Source organism: Rutilus rutilus (genome assembly GCF_951802725.1).
Source record: "Rutilus rutilus genome assembly, chromosome: 22".
Taxonomy (NCBI): domain Eukaryota; kingdom Metazoa; phylum Chordata; class Actinopteri; order Cypriniformes; family Leuciscidae; genus Rutilus; species Rutilus rutilus.
In genome coordinates this window covers 17237096-17260464 of record NC_140227.1, presented here as the reverse complement: position 1 = coordinate 17260464, position 23369 = coordinate 17237096, and the positions used below count along the sequence as shown (strand labels likewise).

Below are 23369 nucleotides of genomic sequence, written 5' to 3'. Positions count from 1 at the left end.
GGCCTATTCTGATTCTGGAAACTAGAGGGCGCACTTCTGCATGTCAGATATCTGAGGATGATGCAATTTCACCCCCACGACACAGCGTCGCTGTCCTACGTTGTAACTTCAACTTCGAATGTGCTTCGTCTCACGCTATCTGGACTGGAGCACTACGAGCAAAAATTCGCCGCCATCATCAACAAGAAAAGAAAATGGAGGTCATACCGTTGCATTGACCGTACGCCAAACGACATTAATGATAACAAGTAAGTATGCATTTCCAGTTGTAATGAGCACTAGTGCATGCTATTTCGCTGTTAATTTGTGCTTAATAAAAGGCAGAGATGCAGACACAGTTTGTCATATTTACATCAGTGAAACTCGCGCTCCAGTAATGGCGCCACGAGCCTCCGTATTTATTTTGATACGATAAGAAAATATTATTCCCGATGGAGAAAACCAACCTGGGACAGAAGAATAAACAGCTGTATTTTGATTAATAGCTGTTGCTATGTGAGTTTAAACGCACGCCTGTTTTATGTATGGTAATCTTATTTTATTACAATTTGACTGTACGTTATTTTCTTAAGCATTTACATATTGCTATGTAATGTTACCCGATTGCATTATTTACGTCTTTTAAAACTGTGATTGAATTTTTATGCAGTGAAGTTTTGATTTGTACTGTGTCGACAAAGTGGGTGTGTGCGGTTCTCTGCACTAACGTTTAATGTGGTGCACAATGTTTTTGTGCTTTCCTTTAGGTCTAATTTATCGTAATGTTAAGTTTGTTTTTGTATTTTTCTGCATGAATGGAAGGAATGGAAAGCTAGAAAGCTAATGGAAAGATACGGATATATATGTGTGACATACTTTTGAAAACTTGTTTAAATATTTTAAATCTTTAGCATGTCATGCATGATTATGAAATCTCTCTCAATTATTTTGTAATTTAAATGATAAAAAAAATTAAGTGTAGACGATAACCGCTTCTCACGTGGCAGCTCTCCGTGACCGAAGCCTACCAGTGCTCTTACTACATGCAGGCGAGTCGGTTCACGAAAGTAGTCTGTATGATTCCCTCGCGACACTGTGGCACACTAAATAATATACACCTACAAAAAGCATACTTATCAATAACATAATAATCAGCAACATATACGTAAATAATGTTTAATTGGAACGCCGGGACGTAGGAACCACGTGATGGCGTGATTGCTCGATGACGAAAAACGGCAGTAAGGGCTGTTCGAAAGAACCGATTCGCAGACATGTTAGATTTAGCACCAGTACTGCATGCAGTCAAATAAGAACTATATTCAGTAATATTCAACGCTATATACACACAGACTCTTATGTATAAATCTAAGGAACAAAATAGCAGGAGTAAAATGATTTCTTCTGTAAGAGACAGTGAAATGGAGGTCGTGCGCTAGCTATTAGCTAAAGCTAACGGGCAAGTAACAAATCTCAATATTTAATCCTGGAAGCTTTTGTTTTTATCTCCTTTTGTCGCCTTTTCTTTACTACGCTTATGTGTATTTTACAGCAAGTAACGTTAGGGCTTATAGTTTTGCTGAGTTGTTCGTGTCAGTTTTGTTGGCGTGTAGCTAGGCTAACTTATTTGTTACTACGGGCGGCCATTGCAGCGCACACAGTCGCATTTCTTATTTATTACCACCAATGTAGTGTGCAGGAATGCTGTATTCATAAATATACCACTCTTTCTGAAAATGCATAATCCTTCCTTAAATTAGGCCTAACGTTACACTAGACAAGGGTAAATTTATGGATCTCAGGCACGTTTAATAACTAACGTTAGGCCTTAAGCACATTTGAAACGTAAATTTTCTTTTCATTCTTATTTATTGTGTTTTGTATTATCTCAATATTTTTGGTTAATGCATGACGTGTTTTCAGTACCTTAAGTCGGTTTGGGTCTATTGCAGTAGCCTAGTTGATGAATATTTTTGGTGTTTGAGCTAGTAACGATTCAAATATATTGCATATTTAATTATGTATAGAATGTCCATTTGCTTATTCTATTCAGGTAAACTGGTTATTTTTGCGAATGTATTAACTGTAGATTTTTATTTTATTGATTTGTAGACATAATAATTAGCAATTTGTGTCACTCTTAGACATCTAGGCTATCCAATGTTTTTTTACCAACGGTGTGCAACATTATGTGACATAAACTTGCGTATTTTTGTTTAGTTGATCTTGTGTAACAGTTTTGGTACATGGTTGGAGAGCTTATTTTTCTTGTATAACTTGGACTAAACTGGCTGAATAGGAACATGGATTAAATACAGAAAAAGATTTATGTTGTGCTGAAAGGACAACCTAGCACATTGAGTTGACCTCCTTTACACGAGAGGTCAAGTTTTCATTCCTAATTTTTAACTATTCTTTTCGTTGTTTATAGATCAGTATCTTAAATAGAAGAGTTCCAGTCATCATAGCAAACAGGTACAGCATTTCACTACTGTTAATATGAGAGACTGCATGTTTTTTGACAACTGAAGTCCTACTGTTACTGTTTATGGTAGTGAGAATGGTTGACAGTAATTGTGTCCTGGAAACTTATAAATATGACTTATGCCACTTTACCTCCATTGCCAAAGGCATGTTAGAGAATGCAGGTGTCTTAAAGCAGGTCTGGTTTTCTCTAGATTGCAGTGTTAAAGATGTATACACAGCCTTTATTAGCCTAATTGTTATTAATGCAGCTCTTGCCAATAAAATGGTCTTCATTGTGATATGCTGCATCATGCTGAGTTCTGTTGCCAGATATATTTGATATAACTATCACATCATACAAAAAAGTCCATCAAAGATGACATGCAATTGTGTGAAACTCAAAATAATCAAAGTAGTTTTTGCATAGTAATATGAAATTAATTCCTAGTGTAAACATGTCAAATGAATTAAACTGAATGATGAAAATTCAATGCATTGACTGTGTAATTCAAAAGTGCATTATAATTAGACTACTAGAATAATACCCAATGTAATAAATGTATTACACTGTTGTATGAAACTTAAAATACACAATTCAATGGTGGAGGTTTTCAGTAGTAATACAAACTTGATATATGCATGTCTATTTATGTCTGCTTGATAGAGTGTATTGATTAGTCTTTAGTCCTTGTCAGAAGTTGGAAGTTTCAGGAAAAATATATTCAAACTCAAAATGCGCAAACTTTTTATGATGAAACCTTTGTCTATAAATTAAGTAGATATGTTTTCAACTGATCCTGCTTATTTTTTTAAGAATAAAATAATTGTATGGAATATTTTCGACTACTATTCCACTGATGTGATATTCTATTTGATTCTAATTCTTTTGGTGTGTGTGTGTGTAGACTTGAAAGAAGTCTTGTTCACCAAGGCTGCATTTGTATAGTTAAAATAAAATATAGCTAAAAGTGTAATATTATGAAATATTACATTTAAAATAATTGTTTCTATTTTAGTGTAATTTAAAATGTAATTTTTTATTCTTGCCATGGCAAAACTTCTTCTTTTTTTTATCAAGTCAATGTTTCCTTGCTGAATAAAAGCATTTTCTTTTTTTTTTTAAATCTTTAAAAAAAAAAAAAACTTTGGAACTTTAGTGTGTGTTTATATATGTTCAGTGTACCTATTTTATGCAACATTTACACAATTCATAAACTATTTAGTTTTACTGTATAATTGACAATGCTGTGAGTAAAATTTGGAATTTACTTGTGGGAAATGGTTAATATTAGTATTATTTGTATATGCAAAGTTGTGTATTCATTCAGGGGGCATCATTCTCTGAATTATACAGTTTGAACATGTTCTAGATATTATATTAAGATATTTAGAAATATTTGTTTAATGTGATTTTGATTTAGTTGAGAGAAGCCCAGTGTGCACTGTATGAACAAGAAGAGAAATAGTTTCCATCAGTGTCATGGTTTTGTTCTTGTTGTCTAAATGGTTTAGAGAATATTTTACACATCCTTAAATTTCTATATAGTGTATTTTAATTTGACTACACCCTGAATGCAACAGATCAAGGATGGAGCACTTTTAGACATCTCAAGCATGTTAAATCCTTTTTATAGGCCTCAATACAATTTACTAAATGCATGCATGGCACATCCAAAGGAAAGACTCATTGGCACCTTCTACTAGGATTCCACAAGGCTTCAGCTGAGAAGACTATTCGCTTAGGAATTTGTAATACTCTTTGGGAGTTGTGCTCTCCATTAAATCTTTGTTCTTTCTTAATTATAGATATTCTGTTTGAAAAATAGTGTCTCTCTGCTATGGAGGAGAGTGTGAGCCCTGAGCTGGCTCAAGCCCATGAGCCTGAGCCCAGCCAGGATCCTGTGGATACCAGTTCACAAGGTACCCACGGCCCACTCCACCATTGACCCCAATCAGGATTTCAAAATGGGAAATTATTGAAACAGGATGTAATCATTGAGATTTAAGAGTTCCAATCTATTCTGTGCATGCACTGGTTTTTAAATCTTTTTTTTTTTTCAATGTGTGGTGTGACGCCACACCATATCAATTAACATGTTTTACTGATATTGCATCTGCATTTTGATTGATTTATCAGCTTGGATGTACATATCAGAGTTTTGTGAATCAAATTGCATATCTCTAGCATTTAAACATTTATTGTAAACTAATTTTGCTACGTTTCACACACAGAACCAACGTCAGTCTCAGACCAAGTCAAAGATCAAAAAGACCAAGGTGATGTTAGTGAAGACAAATTAGAGGACCCTGACAAATCCACAAAGCCCTTACGCGAGTTTAAGAAGACTTGGGGCTTTCGTCGGACTACCATTGCTAAGAGGGAAATCCCTGGAGAAATGGCAGCGGAGACTCCAGAGGGCAAGGGCGCCCCAGTGCGTCGTAGCGGCAGGCAGGCAAAGCGCACGGACAAACTGGAAGAGTTTCTGGTCACTGTGAAGCGAGGAAGAGGAACGGGCAGGAGAAGTTGTCCCTCACGACTTGAGGGAGGGGATCCTCCATCCCAGACCCCAACCGATGCTGAAACTGCTTCCGAGGCCAGCTTTGACGGAAATGCCGAAGCCAAATCAGAGGAACAGAAAGTGGCCTCACCAGAGAAAAGGGGCCGGGGAAGGGCGAGGAGGGCAGTGACGCCTAAAGCAGGCGGAGACTCGGTGAGTGATGATGGCAGCTCTGAAAACGAAGATGAGGCTGAAAGTGAAGTAACGAAAGAGACTCAAGAACACGTTGAGACTGAGGCCAGTGCTGAAGATGCTAAGGATGTGGAAGCAAAACAGGAACAAGCGATGGATGTTGAGATGAAAGAAGAGGAGGATGTGGAGGAGGGTATTAAGAGCAAAGAGAAGTCCTCAAATGAGTCCATAAATAGACGTCCTACCAGAGCAGTCAGTAAAGATTCTAAAAGAGACACTAAACCCAAAGTAGGAGTGAAGCTCTGCAAAGAGAAGAAAGAGAATGAGGAGGAGGAGGATGATGACGACGACGACGATGATGATGATGAGTCGTCGTCCAGTGATTGCGACAGTGATGGTTATGACCCTAATGCACTTTACTGCATCTGCAGGCAGAAACACAACAAAAGGTACGTGTCTTTGTTAAAGGTGCATGAGATACTTTTTAGCTGATCTGCTGGATTCTAGGTGAATTAAATTTTAACTGATGCATGTAGATTTAGCGGAGAAAAAGACTAAGAAACAATGTTTTTGAGATGTAAATTATTTTTATAATATTTGTATATAAAATGTATATAATACATATTTTTACATATCCAAGTTATTATAAATATACGTATTGTAAAATGACTAAGAATATTAATGATATTGGTATACATATTCATTATATACAGTATATGTAGTTTGTTTAATATTATGCACTTTTGTGTTAATGTATTTATCACTTACATAAAATAATTAAAGAGATTTTACAGAAGTTTATACTGTGAAGTACGTACTAAATGTAAAAAGAGCTCTTATGTGAGTGTGATCAGCAGAAGATTGAGAGTACAAAGGAACAAAACTCAAGTGTTTTTATACCTTGTAAGTTTGTGCACATGTATCGCCCAGTGTATTTAAAACTAAATCATGAGTTTCACAGAAAGCCTAAGCAGTCTTTATCAGGCCAAGGAGGAATCAATATGAGTGCTAGTAAGTGTTTTGTGTGCTAAAACTATTAGGTCTCGTCTTGTGCAAGTTATTGGTGTCATGTACATCTTAAAACTAAACTGTATTGGCATTGGCCATAATAAGTATGAGTTTGACACAAATGATATCTGTATTTGATTGACTTGTGCATCTGAGGGTGTTTTCACACAGCAGATACAGTTTGATCTATGTGGGGCACACACTGTACGCGTGTTGCATTCCAGTACAGATTTTTTTCTGAACAAGCTCATGATTAGCAAATATACACAACAAGCTTTCATTACATCTTGAGGTATTCTTTTAGTTGAAAACATTAAACGATGTGTGTAAACAAAAAAATATACAGATCGAAAGCATTTAAGCCGAAGCAGACTGCGCCAGTTATCGAGTCCGCATGTGGTTATTGTGTTTATATTATTTCACATGTTCGTGTTGAGGAAAACGAATATCCACATGCTCAGGTGAAAGTTGGCTCCTCAGTCTGATAACAATAAGGCTGGATGCAGAGAATGCGCTCCGCCGAAAGACACTGCAGGGACACCTGTGAGGGACACAGATAATGGTGTGCTAAGCAAAGTTTCTTACAGCACTTTGTGTTTTCTGTTCTTAAACCTGTCTCCCTCGACGAAACTTTAAGGAAGCATGTGTCTCGATCATTTTGCTATCAGATAAGTTATCTTCACGGCTCGTTGGGTACAACTGCGCTTTACCTGCAGTTGTGAATGTCTTTCCTCGTTCGACTGGTGTTTGGATTTCATGTGATTTCATGGTGGTGATATGTATGATAAATCTGTCTCACCCCACAATGTTTCCACACGACGTGTTGATGATCCATTTGATCAATAATAATCAATAATAATAATAATCAAGCATTTATATAGCGCTTTCATATGTACTACTGTACACCCAAAGCGCTTTACAATCATATCAGGGGTCTCTCCTCAACCACCACCAGTGTGCAGCATCCACTTGGATGATGCGACGGCAGCCACAGTACAACGGCGCCAGTGCGCTCACCACACACCGGATATAGGTGGAGAGAGAAGAGAGGAGAGGAGAGAGGTGATCAAAAGTAATTCCATTTTGTAAGGTCATTTAGTAAAATTATTTTGATCAAAGAGGACAACTTTCTGTGATCAATACAATCAACTTGTTAACCAGCTCCACAGCGCCACCCAGTGCATTTAGTTATAACTGAGTTTTAGCAAGGAAAAGCAACATATGTAGCGCAACCCTAATTTCCAATGATATGTGACCTATACTTTTTAAGTTGTGTTGTTTTTACTGATTTCTATAATTATTGTGTTTCATAAATCATCAGCAGTAAGGAGTTTGTCAGATTGCAGAAAGTGTTTTAAGCCCAAGTTGAAAGGGTCAAAATTATGAGTATCCTGACAAGAATTATTGATACAGGTTCCATAATTCTGTATCGGTCCATCCGATTTCTTTGTTAGTGGTTCATTTTAACACTTGAATAATGTTACACTCTGTCCTTATCAGGCAAGATGCAAAAAAAGTGGCATGTGTTTGTTTGAAGCAGAGATTGTCCTTTGCTTGCTTTCTGTTTTTGTCAGCAGAGGTTATATGTCTCTTGTGGATTTAATGATTATTGAGGGTGTTTGGTCATTGTTTGCATAGGTTCATGATCTGCTGCGATCGCTGCGAGGAGTGGTTTCATGGCGACTGCGTTGGGATCTCTGAGGCACGTGGCCGACTGATGGAGAGAAATGGAGAGGACTATGTCTGTCCGAACTGCTACACACAGAAGGGGCAGATTTCCAAGTCCGGCTCCTCCACAGCAGCTGCAGAGAATGGCAAACGGCCAGTAGCTGGCCTTCGTAAAACTGAGACCGGTCTCACTACAGCATCTAGCACTTCTGCAGCCACCACAGAGGAGAAAGCTTCTGATGACCTGGGTATCAAGGGCAGGATCGAGAAGGCTACCAATCCAAGTGGGAAAAAGAAAATAAAGATTTTCCAGCCGGTATGTCTACGTATGAAACACGAGTTTGAATACTGCACTTTTTTTTCTTTTTTTTTTTCTTTTTTACACATTTGATTTCATGGTGTTGAAGAATACAGGTTCTGGATACAGTTATCAATGCTTGCTGCTTCCATGCTTGAATTTCGACAGTTTTTCTCACATGATTTTATTATCAGTGACATTTTTTTAAATGCTTAAGTTTAACTTTAATTTAATGTAAAATTGCAACATCAATATCTGATTCAGATTATTCATACAGTTGCTTTTTTTATGTCAATATTTGGCATTTAGCAAATTTTAAAGCTATCATATCTGTGTGATTTTTTTTCAATGTTTCATTGTATAATATAAGCATGATTACCAGGTTTGGCCACAACATTTTTTAGCTAATGTTGGGAAAACATCAAAAGGAAATCAGATGGCAACGACAACATTTGAGTAGCACACTTTTTAGCACCAGTGCAAAGCATGAGAAATGTTTTTATTGGGTTTCATGTTGTTTTCTCAACTGAACACCTTTCCTGCTAATATAAATGGGGGTTTGTAACAACCAAATCACTTGAATTTCACCTCCTAAAGGCATCTAATTATGATATTAAGATATGGTAAGGTTTCTTTTTTTATGAATGTAATAATAAAGAGATTGCCTCATTAATAATAAAACTAGAAGGTGTCTGTAAATGGGGCACACTTAAAATACATTTTGAAATCAACAATATGCTAAGACTAAATACTTTTAAAGTCTAATAATTGATTCTAAATTATCTGATGTTGTAATATTTGCTATCTTATGTATTTTCTATATCTTTTAACAATAATTGCAAAATTCTATTTTTTTTATGCTGAAAAGTAAAAAAAAAAATTCACTATTCAAAATATTCACAAGTCTTGTGACTTTGTTTGGGTTAGCATGTTAGCATGCTACTATTACTATTGCTGCGGTATATAATATCTGTTGAATACCCAGATGAGCTACTTGAGTCACCAAAATGTGCAGTATACAACTGAGCTTGTTGCTTTTGGATACTGTATTCTGCAATGCAATGACTTGACTTTTTATTTCTAATGCCATGGATGACCTTGGAGTTAATATTAGGCAAAATCATCTTTGACTCATTTGATCAGGACACAGAATGTTAAGACACTTTTACACAAAATTGAGTTTAAAATTATAAGTAGCAATGTATTGTTGTCACATGACCACATTAAGTTCCATTTTTAAAACTGATAGCGGAAAAATACTACTTAAAACTACTTTTGCTTAAAAAGAAAAAAGTACGCTACAATCGGTGTAGATCTACTGCCGTAATGTAGTGGCCACAGAGGTTTGACATCCCTGAGTTTTTAGCAGGTGACTGCAGTTGAGGGATCTTCCCTCCCAAAATGCATCGGCCCTGGCTGTGAGAGAGATGCCCTCCCTGACTCTGTCTACTGTGGGAACGACTGCATACTCAGACATGCCGCTGCCGCCATGAAGATCATCACCACGGATGGAAAAGACTCCAAACAGAAAGAGAGGGGCAAACCCAAAATGCAGAAAAAGACCACAAATAAATCACCACAGAAGGTATTATTAATAGCCACCTAATAATAATAATGCAATATTCATTTTATTAAGGCTTTAATGGTAGGAAATTATTTTACACATGGGTTATGGCTGAATGACCGTTATATGAGGATACATTAGTGTTTAGGTGTAAAAGTTTTTAATCCAGTAGTTGCTAATTCAGGTGTACGATAAATCAGGAAAACAGGTATTGTATTTGCTCTTTTTCTATAAAGCTATAGGTAATTTAAATCTTTAATTCTCTATTTTCAAAATGCTCTAAATGTAAAAATTATTGTTGCATTTTTAATAGTGTGAAATAGCTGATGTTTTTCCTCAATGTCTTAAAAAAAAGGCAATTTAATAATAAAAAAAAAAAAATATATATATATTTTTTTATGCTTTATATATTCAATTCAATCAAATATATATATATATATATATATATATATATATATATGTATATATTGTTTTTTTATTTCATTTTTTTAATGCTGACAATGCTTTCTGTTCTTGTCTATAGAAGAGTTCTGGACCAGAAAGGAGGTCCTCTAACCAAGGTGAGGAGGAGGAGTCAGAATCTGGGACTGAGGAAGAGGATGATGATGAAGACAAGCATGCAGAGGAGCATCCGCCCCCTCCGGCCATGTCATCCTGGTCCAGTGACCATAATTACATTGCAGTAACGCCAGAAAAGACTACACCCATATCAGCATCTGTGTTAAACAAAGCGTGTATGTATCTCTCTGAGGGTTTTCCACATTTTTTTGACCTGTCTCTACCTATGATGGGGGTGTTGAACTGTCAAGAACAACTGATTGAAATTGTTGCAGCCTAAGGGGATTCAAAGATCTAAAAATAGCAGCTCTTTTCTGGTGTAAATTGGACTGAAATTGAAATTACGTGCCTTTAAAGGATTTCAGCGCCAGAATTTTAGCACAGCTATAGTTATGGTTTTAAGCTGGACACTCTGTGCTACGTCTTAAATATTTTGTCAGTGTTTAAGTAACACTACAAGATGCTAATATTTGAAAAATACCTGTATCAGGTCATTCAGAGATCCAGAACAGGTAAGTTTAAAATAAGATAAATATGGTAAGTATTTATGATCTAAAACGCATAAAGACTGTATTTTACAGTCTATTTATAAGTACTTAATCTATTTTATCTAACCTTCTCCGGCACTAAAAAAAGTGATCTAAAAATTTAGATCCTATGGATCTGAGCCCAAACTGTAGTGCCTTGCCATGATATGCTTTTGTAAAGCTTTCTGATAAACATCTACAATGTATGTGAATTTGAGTTTCTCAATGTGTGGAATACCATTGCCATTTATCTCCAATCTCTGCCGTCATCGGGGCAATAACTTCATCCGAAACGCTGTACTGACCGCACACCTGATCAGGTAGGTTTTGGTGTCTTTTTCTCCTGCCCTCCTCCCCGACTAAGAATAGAACGTCTCTGATCACATGGACATTTGACTACAGTCCTGTTACATAATAATGAAGACATGTAACTTTTTAACTAACAGCTTTTAGTTTGATATTTCCTTTGACTTGCATGCACTGCATTTATAAATCTTGAGTGGACAAAGTGGCATTCAAAATAAAGTGAAATTGCGGATAATACTCTGCTGCCCCTGTGCTTCAATTGTGAGAGAAGTCTGTTTATTGGATGACAACATGGGATGTCATGGCCTCTGCCTGCTTTTGGCCTTTGTCAGCCTTCCGCTAAATGTCACAGTGTGTTTTGCAATAAGAAGCCTACAGTCCTTGGAGCCGGCCTGAGAGAAGAACTGTGGCGTTTCAGAAAAGTCCAAGAGCCCAGAGAGTAAGCTGATGTAATGAAGAACAGCTGAGGACATCATTATCACCCCACAGCAGACAACGACAGAATTCACATGCCTCATTATTGCAGCACACAGGGATATGTCTAGCTTTGTTTATACATATACACAGAATGTAGAACAATGCTGATACTCTTGTCTTATTGCATATTTAAATATGAACAAATTACATATTGAGAGGTTAGTGTACTTGTTGAAAGCTGGATGCAGAGATTGAATTTTGTTTTCTGCACTAGTAGGAATGATTGATTACTGGAAAGGGCAAGTTTTAAGTTTTCCATATGCAAAAACAAAGGAGGACACCTTAAGCTTAATGTGGGGTTTGTTTGATACCTGAAATTATGAATTAGAAAATCAAAAATAATGCCAATCATTTTTTTTGTCTTTGTCCCAGCAGCTTTTTTAAAATGGATGAATGACATTATGAATGTGACATTAGTTTACATAAGGTTTCCTTGGATTATTTGTGTCTTCTGCTTTTAGTGTTGATCAAGATATGGAGAAATTTGTCTGATAAGAATAACACATGAATGGGATTACTCTGTTCTGTAGTACATTGTGTACCTTCACTTGAAAGTGCTTTTTAAGGATGCATTACTGCAATACAAGGGAGCTTAGGTCCACTGTGGTTTATTGTACACTGGTTATATGTTCAGATCTCTAATCAAATTGACTTTGAAATTTGTGTTATGTAGCTGGTAAAATATTAATCCTTTATACCCCTGGTTTCACAGACAAGGCTTAAGCCTTGTCTCAGACTAAAATGCATGTTTGAACTGAAAGCGTCTTGCACTGACATTTCTTAATGTTAGTGCTATTGTTTTCTCAAGATGCACACCAGTAATGTTGTGTTTTTTTCAAGGCACGTTTATAAAAGCTGCTTAAATGTCTTAACTAAGGCCTAATCCTGGCTTAATCTAAACCCTGTCTGTGAAACCAGGCCCTAAAGTCCTTATGTAATGTTTCCTTGAATTATTACATCATGATTTCCATTTTTATTCTTTATATATTCAGTGTGCTGTATTGTTGCACATTAACAGTACTTTCAACATTTTAATTCATAATTTATTTCCCCCCAAAAAATATTTATTTTGGTTAATGATATAGAATGGAAAATTATTAAAAACAAGGCAGCAGTGAATCTTAATTTGGCTCATGTGGTATGAACCCTTTGTATTTTTCTTCAAATTTGCCATATATTAAAAAAAAATATGTAAATTTACATACCAAATAATAGCTGCTATGTGCTCCAGTTTGTTGGTACATTATTTATGCTACCTAGTCACTTGCTGATTATTATGATTAATAAATTGTTTAAAGAATATAATTAAATATATACAAATACATCTGACTAGTCTGTGAGTCAGGTAGTCCTGAAACTTGCTTAAAGATGATTGTAAAATATTTTCTAAAATAAAGTTTACATGTTCAACATTTAGTTGTTTGTGTCTTTAATCCAATTCTTGAACTGGTAATGGTGGTCTTCATATTCAGTAACTTGAGAAAATTATTACAGTTTCAAGGCAAGGCACTACAATTGTGCATTTCACACTACAATTTTTTTTTATAACCAAACGAAGAGCTATTTGGAGTAATTTTGCCATTTCTGCATTCATGAATCCTTTTATTCCTTTTGTTGTCCAGCAGCTCCCCAAAAAGACAAAGAAAAGGAGGGCAATGAAGAGATCAAACCAGAGAAGGAGACTGCATCTGCTGACAAGAAACCCCCTGCTACAAATGTTGCTCCCAAAGGTGGGAAGAAGTCTCCTGGCTCCAAGGGGACAAAGGCTGCTGCTGCCACCTCTCCTCTTCCCAAAGGCAAAACAAATGCAGCACCTTTGAGCAGTGGCAGAGAGTTAAGAAAACAGCCCATACCGCAGGGCAAATTGAAGAAGCCGGGACCTCCCCCACCACCAATTCCGGTTTTATCTCCTTCAGGCCCCCCCGGATCTCGCCACCATGTCTCTGGAGCTCTTCGTGTTGGCAAAAGCACCTTTACAATCCCCAAAAAACAGCCACAGGCAGGGCCAAAGGAGTCTGCAGAGCCTGGTCCCTCTCCTACCACTAGAACCCCACCTTCCCCAGTGTCATCCACCCAACACCCATTGCCTAAACCAACCCAGCCCGTTGCCACTTCTGCTCCTCCACAGCCACCGCCCAACAACCAGATGAGATCCAACATCAGACGATCACTGACTGATATCCTGTATAAAAGGTGAGCGATGATTCAGAGGTAGAACGTTTACTTTGTGCTGATCATTTTTATCTCAGGAACTATTGTAGCATCTGTTAATATATAACCTGATGGTAAACACAAATAAGAAATAAATACACATTAAAATGGAAAATCATTTAGATGAACTCCTAACTGAATAATATTAAAGGTACACTGTGTAAATTTAAGTGCCCTAGTGGTTAATTAACAAAATGCATGCTCTCTGTTTATGTGCACGACGGGTCACACCGGTACTGGGTTACTCTGGTGTGGTTGTCATCCTGTTCTGTCTAAAATAGTATGAATATAAACACTTATTTTAGGCATACCATAGTGATTCAGGATAAGACAAAAACAGTTTGGAAAATGTATTCATGATGTATTCGCTCATTATATAAATTGTGTACATTTCCAACAACAAGAACATTTACATTACATCCTTTTAAATGTTCTCCTGAATAGTGATTAAATATTTTATATAAAATGATTTTTAATGTCATTCCAATAATTTGCATATTTAAATTCATTATTGTGCCACAGAGTCAGTGACAGTGATGATCTCTCCATGTCTGAGAGCGAAGTGGGAAAGTTGGCCGTCAGCATTGAGAAGGAGATGTTTAATCTTTATTTGAACACTGATAACAAGTACAAGAACAAGTACAGGTCCCTTATGTTTAACCTAAAGGACCCCAAAAACAAGGTGAGATACTTTTTTGTGTTTATTAGAGCCAATTATGATCAATTGTAATGTACATATGCATTTTTAGTAGCTTTGTGAGATGTAACAATTTTTTTTTTTACTTGGCTGTGTGGCAGGGCCTGTTCTATCGTGTGATTGGTGGCGAGATCAGTCCTTTTAGGCTGGTGAGACTGAGTCCAGAAGAACTTCTTTCCAAGGAGATGTCAGACTGGAGAAAATCTGAGATCTCTGAGGTAAAACAAGTTTGGATGAACTCCGATTAAATTATGCTATTTTCATGCTCTTTGCTTAAACTTATGTTCTTTTTCCAAAAGAGTCTGGAGTTAAGTGGGAGATCCCAGCCCAAAAGTGGATCTAGACAGGAGGGTGCTCCCCCAGATGTAGACATGGAGGAAGCTCCTCCTCCTATGTCTGATGGAGATGTATGTATGCCTGCCACTTCCCAATCTCCCTACTTGGCTTCTGCTGCTGTAAGTGCTGGCTTTCTTGCTTTCCTGTTCTGTCTTTTCTTCCACACACCTCTCTGAATCCCGCTCTCATTTGAATGCATAATTTGTTCTCACACCTGCCAACTTGATCTTATTTTGTCTTTTCTTTCACATGGATGAGAATAGTTTCCTAAAGTATAAAATTGTTCATTGACCCTCTCATTCTATGTTTGTCCTTGTTTTGTGCAGGACTCCCAAGAGGACACACGGCCTACTTCTGCACAGCAAGCACCAGTCAATGCTGGTAAAGGCAGCTCAATGCCAGATATCTTCAGTATTATGCTGAAAGACACTACAGCAGAGCACAGGGCTCATCTCTTTGACCTGAACTGCAAGATCTGTACAGGTGGGACTTTATCGCCAAATATAAAAAGTCACATACCCTTAAGACTTCTTGGAAAGTGCCTACTACTGGTTGTATTATATACATCTATGATCTGTCTAACAGCTAATAATTAAATTACATGTTGCTAATTTTTCAGGCCAAAAGTCTGCTGATGATGAACCACCATCTAAAAAAAACAAGATGTCTGTGCCTAAAAAGCCAGAGCCGTCGTTTAAGTCTAAACCAGAGCCACGACCATCCAAATCCCCTGCTGATCTCCCTCAAGTTTCCTCTCTTTCTGGTGTTGAAATGCCTTTGCCTGATTCTACATCTGTGATGGAGGATTCAAGCAGTGTATTTCCTGTGGTTCAGCCCCCAGTCACTGCTGCGGTACCTGTCTCTTCCGTTACAATAACTCGAAGGGATCCTCGTACTGCTGGTCACCGGTCATCTGTGCCTCACATAGTCCCTGATATTCCTGCTATGCCAGCAAATATTCCTATCTCTGTTGAACCTGTGGTTGTAGAAGCAAAAGGTCCTTTGCCTATGCCCCCTCCTGCCCCAGCATCTCTAGCCAGAACTGTGATGCCAAAACCAGCCTCTTCACAAGATCTGCGCAATTATGGCTCAAGTACTACCAGGTGCAGCATATATGACATTTAGTGTAAAATGCTTTTCTTTCTACATTATCATTTTAGTAAGTAGTAATATTTGTAAATCTGTTGTATTTGCATCAGTGTGTCAGAGCCCACTCCTGAGGGTGAAACTGCTTTGTTCTTGTCTGGACAAGAGATGATGTGGAAAGGATTCATAAACATGCACTCTGTTGCCAAGTTTGTCACAAAAGCCTATATGGTTTCAGGATCATTTGAGCATATTAAGGAGGTTTGTTTTCTAAAGATTTTCTTAAAGGTCTTCATTGTTGAGTTCAAGTTGAGTTATCGATTCATTTTAACAACTGTTTTTATTTTATTTGCAGGACTTGCCTGACACCATTCATATTGGCGGTAGAATATCACCACACACTGTTTGGGATTATGTGGGAAAGTTGAAGACTTCGCTGTCAAAAGTATGAAAAGAAAAAACAAATTTTAGTTGCACTAGAATCAATTTCAGAACTTAGAAAGTCAACCCAATTTATATGGTACTTCACTTTATTCATGTGCATCATTGTGATTTCTGTTTTTTGAAGCTGAGTTTTATTTTTTCAGGAACTGAGTCTCATTCGTTTCCATCCAGCGACTGAAGAGGAGGAGGTGGCGTATGTTTCTCTGTTTTCTTATTTCAGTAGCCGTAAACGGTTTGGAGTAGTGGCAAACAGCAACAAACGCATTAAAGACCTTTACCTCATCCCTCTGAGCTCAAAAGACCCACTTCCTGCAAAGCTTCTGCCATTTGATGGACCAGGTAAGCATGTACAAGGATACTATAAAATCTCTTTTTTTAAAGAATCATCTTAGTGTCTTCCCCAGACTTTTAATAAAAAACTGTTTTTTTTTTAACATAAGGTAAGCATGATTAAAGTCTGTCTGTATTTTAACTCTTTATTCTGTAAATGGAAAGCTTGTTCCACAATTTACAAAATGGAAAACAATTCTTGGCCATATCAAACGTGCTACAAAATGTAACTCATACAATGAGTTTCTTCCAGACAAAGTTGTTTGTGTGCTTGTTTTGGTGTGTTCTTAATTCTGTCTGCAAGTTGTCATGTATTTTATGACTTTCTAATAAAATATATCATGAATCCAAGTTCGATGTCCTAGATATTTGTGTCTTAGCCTTATTTTTTCAGGTTCATATTTCATTTTAAGAACAAGTGTTTAATAATGGAGTTGCTCAAAGTGACTACCTATAAATGTAATATATAACTTAGGCATATAACTAATGCCATCTCACTGAAAATTACACTTCAAAATGAAAGTGCTGCCATTTATGCTGTCTGCTGTTGGACTAGCTGTAATATCATGGCAACCATGGTAAGTTATATTCTGGACATCATCCTGTCTTATAAGGAAAACAAGTAAATCGTCTGACCTGCCCAAGGAGTGATTATGATCCTGAGACAAATTGCATAACATTTTGTTGATTAGAATTGTCATTACTGGCACAAGTTTGCCAGAGGAAGAAACATGAGTAGTGTTGTTAATAATGAAAGGCTGTTCTATCTATAGATTTTATATAATTAAGAGCTTATGGTGTGTAAGGGAATATTTATGCTAAATGAACAAAGCTTGTGTGGTAATTACTAATTTAATGCATCACAAGGATAATTTGGATGGTACAATAAGAAAACTAACATAAGAATAAGTTTGGTATAGGTAAGTTTTAACAGTTCATGTTACCAGTTTGTATTATGTGGAACAAGCTCTCTTAATGTGTATTTCTTACCTCTTAACGTGTGTATATAGGTGTTATATCCTAAAGATCCCTTAATCATAGATCTATAGAAAACTTATTTGTGAAATAATGTTTCATCATTTTTTGCAGGTCTGGAACCAGCTCGTCCCAATCTCCTCCTGGGGTTGTTGATTTGCCAGAAGGACAAGAAGCGTCCTGGGGCCCCTCTGGAGAATGAGGAGAAACGTTCTAAAACTCTAAGAGATGATGAGACAGGCCTTCCAAAACCATCCATTATTGCTAAATCTGAAATAAAACAAGACAAAGTTCTTCGATCTAGTCTGGATGCCATAAGCACAACTCCCCCAGGCACCCCTCCACCCTTCAGTGCCTCTGAGTCTTTAAGTTCTATCTCTTCTGTGTTTTCCATACTCTCCTCTGTGAAAGCACCTGTTGTCAGCACTAGCACAGGCAGTAATTCTCCATCCTCCAATGTCTCAGCACCATCTACAGCCACTCCACTTCAGACTATCCTGAAAACACTTTTTGGTAAGAAGAAGCAAGATTCTGATGTCTCGTTATCACCTTCAGATCAAAGTACTGTAGATGTCTCTGTGCCCATGCTGGATCCAATTGTACAACAGTTTGCAGTAACCAAGGGTAGAGAAGTAGAAGTACAGGACGATAGACCATATGATCCCGAAGAAGAATATGACCCAGCTGTTGGCTATAGTACAGAAAATACCCATAATACAACAAAAGTATCTGCTGTCATTAAGCAAACAGAGGTCACCTCTATGATAGATGATGTCGCTTATGATCCTGAGGATGACTCTCTTTTTAATGATGCTGGGGTTGATCCAGGTGCTAAAAAATTAACTGAGCATCAAAAAGTGCTTGAAGACAAACAAATTGAGGAACAGAAGCATGAGGAAGCAGCTCATCAGCAAATACCAGAGACTTTGATTTCTCAGCCTGTTACATCTCTGTTAGCTAACAGTCAATTGCTGCAGCTTGGTAAAAAGGTTGAAGAGTTGGTGGCAAAGAGTTCAGCTGCTCCAGTTATTAACCAGAGAAGAGACCCAAGGCAGAGTAGAGACCCAAGACAGGCAGCTGCAAATAGAAGACAGACTTCTGAGTCCACAGAGACAGAGGAGGAATCTCCTGTTACTACAGATAAAACATTTCCACAAGAAGCTACAGTGATAGAGACATCACTAACACAAACTTGCACAGCCGCAGACACACAAGCTGCACAGCTGGACTCTACTGAAGATACATCAGTAGAGGATGCAACCACAGATATTCCCCTATTGCAAGTTACTGCCACCTTGGATTCGGTGCAGCCTGCCACCCTGCACCCAGAAGCATCTAAGTCTGAGGAAGAAAGTGAGAAGGAGGAAGCAAGCAAGAGTGAAGTGGTGCCTTTTCTTGATATAGAGAGCACAGAAGTTTCTATTCCGTTACTAGGAGAAAAGATTGACCCAGAGTTAGTGGAAAGCTACATGGAAAACGAACCTGAAGAGGAACACAGAACGAAGGATGATCCTATTGAATCTGAGCTTAAAAGTTTTGAGGAGGTTTGGCCTAATTCTGCCAGTATTTTGAAACCTGACTCATCCATTGGACAGTCTATTTTAAAAGCTGACAAAGTTTCATCCATTGGGCAGCCTATTGAGACCACTGCAACCACATATTATAACATTTCAACAATCAGTACTCTATCTACATCTGTACACTCAGGAGTGCCACAAGATGTCATCCATGACAACTCATCTTATATGGATTCTCACAGTTCCCATATACAGCATATACCAACAACAAACCCTGCTAACATTCCACCTCCTATGTCTTTTCCTCCTCCAATTGGGCCTCCACCTATTCTTGGTCCGCCTCCAATGCAAGGCCCACCACCAATGGCTGTTCCACCACCCATGCATCTCCCTCCGCCAATGCAGATTCCCTCAATGCAAGGTCCACCTCCTCCCCGTGGGGATAATGATCATTCTCAGTACCCACTGCCTGCATCATATCCACCTTTCCAGAATCAGTGGGGTAGCAGTTCTCAGTTTGATGCTGCTCCAAGAGGTCCACCACCTCCAAATTTTACCCCAAGAGGACCACCTCCATTCCAACCAATTGGTCAGAGAGGTCCTCCTCCTCAGATCTTTGATAATTCTATGAATTCAAGGCCCCCTCAGCATATTGGACCAAGAGGCCCACATCCAGGGCCTCCACTACCCGGCCCACCCCCTCCCAGCTTTGATGGACAAAGGTTTAATGGGCCTCCACCCCCCTTTAGCTTTTCTGCACCTAGGGGCCCACCTCCACCATTCCCCAGTCCCCCTCCAAATCCTTTTGGTAATAGAGCTCCAACACCATCCCACTTCCCAGGGCCAAGAGGCCCACCTCCTCTTCATAATATTGGGGATCATGGCCCTCCATCTAACATGTCAAGAGGACCTGGTGATCATTTTGAAGATGGTGGGAACTCTTATCATCAGGGAATAGAGAAGCCCCAGATACCCTCACACGGGCCTCCTTTTAGGGGACCACCACCAAACCACTTTGATGGACGAAGAGGACCTCCTGGTCCTACAGGTGAAATGTCAGGACAGCGATTTCCACCTCAAAACCAATTCCGTGGTTCACCTCAACACAGGGGATCATTTGAGGAGCCACGGGGAACTTCATCTCAAGACTTTGAAAGGCACCGGGGACCATCAGTTCAGCAGTTTGGTGGCCCGAGAGGTCCACCAGTAGGACATTATGATAAGGAAGCTGTTGGCCCGCCAGCACGATTTAATTACAATGATGATAGCCCAAGTGATGTTAGAGATGTTAGACCTGTTCGTGGACCTCTGCTTCCAACACCACCTGAAGGTCCCATCCCAATACAGGGTCGCATAGGTGGACACAGCCCAGACAGCCACCGCGATGACCACTGGAGACGTCACTCACCTGAAATGAGGAGGCGAAGCAGTTCCAGCAGAGACAGTGCAGAGCCACATAACCGTCCAAGTAGATTTGATGGTGGTTCGCGTGACAGAGATGCCCCCTCAAGAATGTCTGAAGAGAGGCAGCGTGACGTGTCTGAGGATAGGAGGAGAGACAGAGACAGAGAAGGTGGACATGGTGGAAGATCATGGGGCTGGAACAGGGAACATGAGCATGAACGGGGCAGAGAAAGGGATCGTGAAAGAGACCGGAGCAGGGAAAGAGAAAGGGAGCGGGGTCGCAGCAGAGAAAGGGAAAGAGAACACAGTAGGGAGAGGGATCGGAGAGAGTCTGACCGATACGGAGATGGAGACAAGAGGAGAGACCGGGATCGAGACAGAGACCGTGGCAGGGAGAGAGATCAAGACCGAAAAGACCATGACCGAGACAGGGAGAGAGATCAAGACCGAAAAGACCATGACCGAGAAAGGGAGAGAGATCAAGACCGAAAAGACCATGACCGAGAAAGGGAGAGAGATCAAGACCGAAAAGACCATGACCGAGACAGGGAGAGAGATCAAGACCGAAAAGACCATGACCGAGAAAGGGAGAGAGATCAAGACCGAAAAGACCATGACCGAGACAGAGCAAAGAACAGAGACAGAGATAGAGACCGTGACAGAGATAGAGACAGGAGAAGAGAACGCTCAAGGAGTCGGGATCGAGAACGTGGAAAAGACCGTGAGAGAAGAGATCGGGACAGAGAACGGGACAAAGACAGAGGCAAGGAGAAAGACAGAGAAAGACGGGACAGAAGCAGGAGCAGAGAAAAGAAAGAGGAAAGAAAAGAAAGATCTGACAACTCAAGGGCAAAGTCTACAGAATCTGAAAACCCATCATGAATGTCATTCATCTTGACTGTTGACTGACACTTTTTGTTTCTTTCTAAATTTGCATGGGTTTGAACGTTGCGTTTGAAAGTCCCTTTTGTACTTTCCTTGCTGAATATTTTATGCTTTTTACTTACAAGTCCTTGTTGTTGATAACATCTTCAGGTGTACTTCTTATGTGGTGATAATTTTGTCAGCACAGCATACACTCTCCCTGTACTGCTATTTTAATGAAAACTATGGAAAACATCACAGATCTTCACAGATTAAAAAAAAAAACAAGACATGTAAATATGTATGTTTGTGTATATACAGGTATGTTTTTAACTACTTTTTTTCTAAATAGAGAAGTCATAAGCCATATAGCTTTAAAATTGTTTAAAGGAAAAGGTCTTTATGGTAAAAGCTTAACCACCGTTTCATGAATATGTCTGAAGGCTATTGTTATTGATTAACCTGAAGGCACTCCAAATGTTCATTTCATTTGTTCAATAAATTCTGTGATTGTAAAACATATTTTTGTTTTCTTTTAAGATTGAGAAGTTTAAATAGTTTAGATTAGATCATTTTATACATGGTTAACTTCTATGTAGGTTAGATTGTATGGATAAAAATAACTTGCTCTTTAAATGGTTCTAAATTGAGTATGTCAAGCAGGACATATTTAAATTCTTTGCAAATTTTTAGAATGTAGTTGGTTCAAGACTGTCAGGATTTTCCATAAAAATGAAAAGATTAGGTGTATTTTAGTTATGTTAGTGATTTAATCATTTTGCTACCTCATGCAAGCCACTGAATTAGACTGCTCCTATTCCTTCAACTCTATGGCCTCTCACTACAATTTCATAATCCTAAACTGACTGGCTAAATCTCACAATTTCTTTTTATAGGACAATTATTTCAGTATATATGGTCAATTTATGTATGACATTTAAAGCAACTTGCAGTTTAAATTTACTTGAGAACTAAAGTGAAACTTAAAGGGTTAGTTCACCCAAAATGTTTAATTCTGTCATTTACTCACCCTCATGTTGTTCCAAACCCGTAAGACTTTCGTTCATCTTCAGAACACAAATTAAGATCATTTTAATGAAATCTGAGAGATTTCGGTCCCCCCAGTGGTGGTCTACAGAACTACTTTGATGCTTCAAAAAGTTTGTGAAGAGATTCATTGAAAACTAATCCATATGAATTGAGCGGTTTAGTCCAAATTTTCTGAAGAGATGTGATCGCTTTATATGACAAACAGACATAATTTAGGCTTTTATTCACATATAAAGTCATCACACACATTAGTTATGGTAAATAGAAGCTCAACCATGCCTCATAAATTGAGTCAATGTAACCTGCAACGAAGCTGCTGATAAATCCCCACCAATAACACACAGACCATTTCTCAAGATCAGGAAAAATATTAATAAAAATGTTTATTATTTGAACAATAATAGTTAATGAACAATAAGCCATTACACAAGAATACAAAGTTTGTAGAATAGCAAACAGACAAGCCAACAATTGAGCCAAAGTACAAAGGTTAAATAAAAATATAAAGTTATAAAACGTAACTTTGCCCTTAGTCAAAACTATTTGATCGGGAACAAATAACAGATTTGAAATATCATTTACACTATCTACATTGCATTTTCATGTATGGTCACCAAATGCTGCGAGATGAAAATATTACTTCCTCAAAACAAGGAGCCAGATGCTACCAGGGCTACAAAGTAGCTAAAGCATTGTGGGACTACTCATATCAGCCTGCTAGATGCTGTTAGGGTGTAACAGTTTAGGACTCAAGGACCAGATGTTTGAAGGAAGACCCGGAGTCAAAATTATAATAAATTGAGGAAAAGTTTAACTGAAGATAGTTTGCAGTTTCATCAGCAGAAGTCAGCCTCAAGACTCACACAGGAGTTCGTAGGCCGCCCCGCTTACAGTTACAAAGATCACAGCAGTTA

General features: G+C 38.3%; 1 protein-coding gene across 22 annotated transcripts; it reads left to right on the top strand.

Moving 5' to 3' along the window:
* Positions 1 to 21925, top strand: dido1 (death inducer-obliterator 1). 22 transcript variants are annotated; one of them, XM_084394417.1, is made up of 17 exons: positions 1 to 248; positions 2411 to 2454; positions 4252 to 4365; positions 4678 to 5584; positions 7782 to 8127; positions 9479 to 9694; positions 10197 to 10407; positions 13167 to 13734; positions 14275 to 14434; positions 14551 to 14667; positions 14749 to 14856; positions 15112 to 15268; positions 15405 to 15888; positions 15985 to 16132; positions 16227 to 16316; positions 16459 to 16654; positions 17735 to 21925. In XM_084394417.1, exons 3-17 carry the CDS (start codon positions 4284 to 4286, stop codon positions 21421 to 21423), a joined length of 7479 nt encoding a protein of 2492 aa, XP_084250543.1. In that variant the 5' UTR covers positions 1 to 248; positions 2411 to 2454; positions 4252 to 4283; the 3' UTR covers positions 21424 to 21925. The 22 variants fall into 22 exon arrangements, with proteins under 22 accessions (XP_084250543.1, XP_084250539.1, XP_084250536.1 ...); XM_084394413.1 differs by having other exon boundaries at positions 14749 to 14904; XM_084394410.1 differs by having other exon boundaries at positions 13164 to 13734; positions 14749 to 14904.
* The last annotated feature ends 1444 nt before the right edge of the window (positions 21926 to 23369 follow it).

Excerpts from the sequence above, each read along its gene's own strand:
- dido1 (XM_084394409.1), top strand. The coding sequence starts at position 119 with ATGTGCTTCGTCTCACGCTATCTGGACTGGAGCACTACGAGCAAAAAT. Across the intron at positions 10,408-13,163 it reads ATCTGTGTTAAACAAAGCGT|CAGCTCCCCAAAAAGACAAA; the intron begins GTATGTATCTCT and ends TTTGTTGTCCAG. Across the intron at positions 15,269-15,404 it reads GAACTGCAAGATCTGTACAG|GCCAAAAGTCTGCTGATGAT; the intron begins GTGGGACTTTAT and ends CTAATTTTTCAG.